General features: G+C 48.6%; 1 protein-coding gene across 1 annotated transcript; it reads left to right on the forward strand.

Annotated features, from left to right (window-relative positions):
- Window positions 1-395: 395 nt before the first annotated feature.
- FOXG_22384 (uncharacterized protein) lies at window positions 396-1,694 on the forward strand (the record flags this gene model as incomplete). The annotated part of the gene is made up of 2 exons (XM_018402792.1): window positions 396-409; window positions 746-1,694. The coding sequence occupies 2 exons, from the start codon at window positions 396-398 to the stop codon at window positions 1,692-1,694; spliced, it is 963 nt and encodes a 320-aa protein (XP_018256866.1).
- Window positions 1,695-6,192: the final 4,498 nt, after the last annotated feature.

The raw sequence follows: 6,192 nt of genomic DNA on the forward strand, positions 1-6,192 counted from the left end.
GCCGAGACCGTCTTGAGGACAAACTCGACCAGCTTCTGCTCCTGTTTCTTCGTCTCTCTATACGCCGTTTCTTTCAGAGAGTAGATCCTGATATCATGCTCGTATTCCGCTCTTCCTTCAGACGTCAACTCTCCGATTCGCCGGGGCGGTACGTAATCTGAGCCGGGCGTCATTGTGCCACTATCGGGATCGTCCGGATCTGCTTGTCTGGGGTAGTCTCGGATTTCTGGAAGTTCTGGTCGCTGAGGCCATCGGATACGATCGGTCGGATCAATATACTGCCATAGGTCGTAGGCGTGCGCCAGTTTCTGGAATTCGTTGGACCAGGAGTCCCAATCCTCCGGAGACGCGTAGCTAATGGTCCTCTCGGCGTGTTTGGCCGACATGGTGATAGAATGAACCGAAGGTCGTATGCATTTGGGTGCGCGGGTCGCTGAGATGCAATTGAGACTCTTAATTGTCAGACATTACGTGTATTCGGTTCATTGATGTGAATTGGTGTATTCATGTTGTGTTCTGTTGAAATCTACCCCTTAGAGGTTTTACCATTTCGGCTGTAATCTTAAAGTATCCCTGCTTGCACGTGAGACCCCAGCACCTGTTCAACAGAACGACGTATAGGCCTTCGTAGGCCGCGAAGCTTAAGCCCTAGTAATCAAATACACCGTGAAAAACGACAGCGAATAAGCCGACAAGCCAGTTTTAGCCCTCCTTTACTCGTAAATCGGCCGAACTCTGCAAGCAGTTCCGCAGCAAGCATCGGCCAATACTATGGAATAGGCGACGAAGATACGCTAAGCAACCTCTTTGCTTCTTATCCACAGACTTTTTCGACCTTCCCACTGCCCCACGGCTCGCAGGGCCTCCACGAACCTGCGTGGGATCTGCGGTTTGATTACGAGATTTACCTTCTAAATGAGTTTCCATCAGGAAGGACACGACTTCAGCGAGTCAGAGTCCCTATTCCAGGTCCCGAAATCGACCCTCCACCTTTCTCCTCCCCACCAGAGCCAGCCCAACGGCCATCGACCGCAACAAGAGCTGAGTTCGAATCTGCTATGAAAATTATACGGCAGGTTGTTGGTGAAGGCCAGAGTCTGACCATTGACCTTGCTCGGTCATACGAACGAGTGCGTGCATGGCGAGAGCGATGGGGTTGGTCGCCGCTCAGCTCAGACGCCTACAAATCTCCTCCACCATACTCTCCACCGCGCAAGTCACCTACACAGATTCTTCAAGTATCACCAAGGGCCGAATCACCAGAATCATTATCTTTTCAACAAATCTCTTCACCTTTTCCAGGCCCAATCCCTAACCCACCTATTCCAGGCGATCCGGCGCCATCGGCTGAAGCTCTCTTCGACTTGGTCAATTTGTTCGCGAAAGAAAACGGGTTTGGCATCGTTCGAAGGAATGCCTATTCATATAAAGGACGACGGATAAGATACTCGCTTCAGTGTGATCGATTTGGACAGCCAGGGGCTTCAAAAGGCGCAGGCTTTCGACAACGTAAATCTCGGAAGTGTGGCTGTAAGTGGATGGTAATTGCTGAAGCCCTGGAAGAGGGCAAATGGCTTCTACGACAACATCCAAACTTGGAACACAGCCAGCATAACCATGGACCTAGTATCACATCATCTGCGCACCCCTCTCATAGACGACTCACTACGCCAGTAAGGGCAACCATTGAATAAACAAGTCGTCGAGTCGGCATCCGGGCTCGTGATGTTCGGGCCGTGGTCGAAGAGCAACATCCTGAATCGTCATTTACTCAGAGGGATATCTACAACGCCCGCGCGCTCATCAACCGGGAAAAGCTAAATGGCTACACACCTACTGCGGCATTAATCAAGCTCTTCGACGAGATGGAGATTCCCTATCTTGCCAAGTGGGCTGATGACCAACCAAACCGTCTACTTGGTCTTGTCTGGACGTTTCCTTATTGTATCCAGATGTGGAAGCGGTTCCCTGAGGTCATAAGCTTTGACAACACATACAATACTAATCGATTCAAGCTTCCCTTATTCCAAGCCACTGGTCAGACCTGTCTTGGGACTGTATTCAACGCAGCCTTCGGCCTGATCGACAATGAGAGAAGAGAAGGCTTCCAATTCCTCGCTGAGAGCATTCGCCAGCTTATAGGCCAGCACTCTGTTAGGCAACCTGATGTCATTATCACCGACTTCGACGACTCTATGAAGGCCGCCCTCAATGATCAGTTTCCTGATGTGCAGCAACAACTTTGCATCTATCACATTAACTCGAATGTCCTGCTTAAATCGAAGCAGAAGTGGGCTAAGAAACGGAAGAGCAGTAGTAGCCCTGACGCCAGTGACTGGGAGGATTCAGCCCCTCAGACACAGGCTAAGCTCGGCCTTACGGACAAACAGCTGGTCCACGCGCTTACCGGTGACGAGATTCCTCACACCTACCGAGGGGTTCTTATGATGTGGAAGCGTGTACTCTTTGCTGAAACAGAGGAGGCCCACGAGAAGGCGTGGAGAGACCTTTGCAAGAAGTTTGATGACCAAAGAGCCATCCTACGCTATCTCCATGGGACCTATCTGCCGGTTAGGGCCCAGTGGGCACGCTGCTTCCTCCGCAAGCATTGCAACTTTGGTATCCGCGTCACCTCCGGAACAGAGGCAAGCAACAACAACATCAAGAGCTATCTCTTGAACGGCATGAGCCACTTGTATCGACTCGTCGAAGCAATGCAGGACATGATGAAAGATCAAGAACGTGACTTCAAGGATGCCTGCGCACAGGATGAGGTTCTTACTGCCCGTGAATACCTAGGATCAAGTGGAGACTACCTAGGTGATCTACCAACAGTGATTTCATCGAAGGCGCTTGGGTTGATCAACAAGCAATATCGTATTGCTCGTAAGGCGATGCCTACCGGGAGGAATCCCTTTCCAGAGCCTCTCTCAGACTGTAACGATGACTGCTCGGTTTCTGTCGAGCTTGGGGTCCCTTGTTGTCATAAAGTCTATGCGAAGCTGGGATCTGCAACGTCTTTCACTAGATATGATGTCCATCCACATTGGCGACTACGAGATTCATCATTCCAAGATCCATACCGACGGATTCTTGATCCTAGGATTTCCACTGCTCTACGTGGCAGACCCAAGAATACCGCGCAGCCTGTGCCTTCGAGAATGGTCATTGGCGGGAGCAGCCAAAACGTCAGTCAACTGACCAGTCTAGCAGCAAGACAGCGAGCAGGCCGTAAGCGAGGTCGGCCGCCGCGAATCGTCAATAAATCTACACTCACCAGGGTCTCGTTGGAAGCAAGCCAGCATAGTAACACGCAGGCCAATAGTGAGGTAAGCAGCATATCGACTCAGTGTCAGACACGAAGTCAGTCAGCCACCCTCGGATCTGGTCGAACAACAGGAGTCCGTGCTAGCGGTCGGAGGATGCAACCGAGCATCCGGAGGACGAGGAGTCAATGGGAGCTAGTTGACAGCGATGAAAATATACTTCCTTCTATAGTAGTCAGAGAGTAGAGCGTTAGACGTGTTTCCTGAGCAATAAACAGAGCAAGAAATTTTCCATTCAAAACGAGTCCTCTTGAGAGATCCTACTTTGCCAAGATCTTGAGAACCGGGAGAGCTTGAGGTAAGAATAAGGTCATGTTAAGAGAGCTGGTCACGCTGGGTTCGTCAGGAAGTATTTATGGGTCCGCGAAGAACTGACCAATTGAATGTTATATAAAGTCATGCCGCTGTAAGGTCATGCCTCTGTATCAAAACCGTCATGCCGCTCTATCAATTCCCAAAAAGAAATAGCCAGTAGTAGAAAAAGAAAGTTTAATAGGAGAGATTATTCTAAGAGAGATACCTAGGAACTAATAAAAGAAAATAGAAAAATAGCTAGGAAAAGTTAAAAATAAAAAGGGATAAAAAGAGACAAGATGATAGAGATAAAAAGAGGTACTATATAGTATAATAGAGCTAGCCGGCCTTAAACCCTTTGCACTACTGACTAGTTTAGGCAGTTTCTCAAGCTCTTAGGGGAAAGAGAAAATAACCTCAGTCTATTAATATTTTCTGTTTTAATGTAAACCCTGCCGAAGGCTTAAAAGCGGTCAGCTTGACCGGCTGCCTAGTAAGTAATGACTAAATCAACTCTACTAGAGTTGATTTTATTGACCCACTTTAAACCTTGTAGGGTTGATTATTGCCAAGGTGTAGAGTTTGATTTTACATTATTCCACATACAGGAAGGGTAGTGCTGATCAGAACAGGGGTTTACTATCCCTTTCAATTATCGAGGAGCTCCGGCGAGTACATGTTAGATTGGCGGCTGGGAATTGTTGGATACGCGAGTAGGGTTGATGTCCAATTGAATGAGGTTAATTTTCCCACTTGAGGGTCAATCTAGTCCCCAGGAGCTCGTCCTTCTTCTGTCTCTGTTCTGTCCTTTTATGTATATTCCCCGCCACTCAGTATTGATATATCAGGGGACCCACAAAATACACGTTTCTTTTACTGAGGCACTATCACTAATCTACCATCTTCTCGTCTCCACCTCTCTTCCGCAACCTCTGCAACTAGGGCCAGGGGGCTACTGGCACGGCTCATACGAATAGCGGCATCAGCGAAGAATTAGCCTAGGATAAGAACAATGATGGCAAGGTGAAAAAATGGCACGAATTTAATGGCGTCAAAGCGATACCGACCCTTGACAACCAGATACTGGTTTCAGACACTTTTGGCTGAGAAGACCTTACTAATCCGTCTTCGTTACGTATCCCTAGGTCAACCAAATCGCTTGGAAGGACAACAAACTTGTGTTATTCTTGTTTACCGTGTTCACCGGCGCCGACGATGAGCGTGTCGTCCGGTAGAGGAAGAAGTCATCGTCTAAGAAATCAGAAGCCAAGACTATATGCCGTTTTTTTTTTTTTTTTTTTGATGACGAGACTGTCAAGCTGATCAACATACTGACAGTGGCTGCTGCTTATAACGACGAGATGAACCACGTTGACCGCGGTGACCAATTGAGGCCATACTGAAGGTATGATCATGCCCTACGCCGGGGCCCGTGACAGGCACTAGCCTGGCCTTCCTCCTTGATGTGGCCCTTGTTAACAGCTATATTGTTCAACTTCACGGGCAGCCAAGGTGGAAGAGATACAAAAGTCACAGGAAATGGCGAGAGTGCATTTATAACAAATTGTTCAACGCCTACGGTTACGACAGTCAGGCAAGGCAGCTTTACCGAGCAGGGGACGAGCGTGATCTACAGGATGCCGAATTACAGCTTAAACGCCTGGACCGCGAGATCAACTTTGTCGACTGTCATGTTAAATCAGACTGCCTCGCCTGCCAAGGGTGTAGGCAGGGGCAGCTAAGAACAAAAGTCCCGGAATGGAGCCCTCTTACGGAGGTCAGCGGCAATGAGGAGAAGAAGAGGAAGCGACCTAAGGTGCATAGCCAGACCACCTTCGGATGCCGTATCTGTGATGTTGCAATTTGTCAAAGCAAATATTGATGGGACTTCTATCACCACCTAATGTAGCAGAGGGTATTTGTACCATTTATTTAGTGCATTTTAATTGGCCATAACCTCTCGTTGTGACCAACACGGAGGTCCGCAAGCATTGGGGAGATAATAACCGCCTTAAGCGTTAACGTCTGCGCCTCTATCCAGAAGCAGCTGAACAGTCTCTGATTGTCTCTCATGTGCGGCGTCGTGTAGGTCCACCAGTCACTGTTGATTTGCTAGCAAGGATGCGGCGCTTGTAAATAATGAATCCCAGGAATGTTAAGTTGTTTGCTTGCCTGCTGCCTCCTTGGACGAGGGCGCCGTGTGCGAGTTTATTTCGATCCGTAATATATGGCGTGGAGCACACTCACCCCTGACCCAGCCGTATCTCCATTTGTCATGAGCTCTGATTCTCTGATGAGTCTTATTGGATGTGTGTATGTTCTTGGTTTAGTTGTTTCCCCGCGCTACGTCCTATATACATCTTTATACTGGGGTCCGACTGGAGTAACACTGCTATAACGATCGCACGCCCCATTATGTAAAGTACACAACGTGACACCATTACCGTGCAGTGTAGCCAACTTTACTATTGTCGCCCCGGATGTGGCCCGATCTAGGCGTTACTTCAACAATTAACAAGAGACATTGAAGACTTGGAGGAACTGAACTTTAATCGACTTGTTCTAAGCCCCG

This window comes from Fusarium oxysporum, chromosome 6 (assembly GCF_000149955.1).
Source record: "Fusarium oxysporum f. sp. lycopersici 4287 chromosome 6, whole genome shotgun sequence".
NCBI lineage: Eukaryota > Fungi > Ascomycota > Sordariomycetes > Hypocreales > Nectriaceae > Fusarium > Fusarium oxysporum.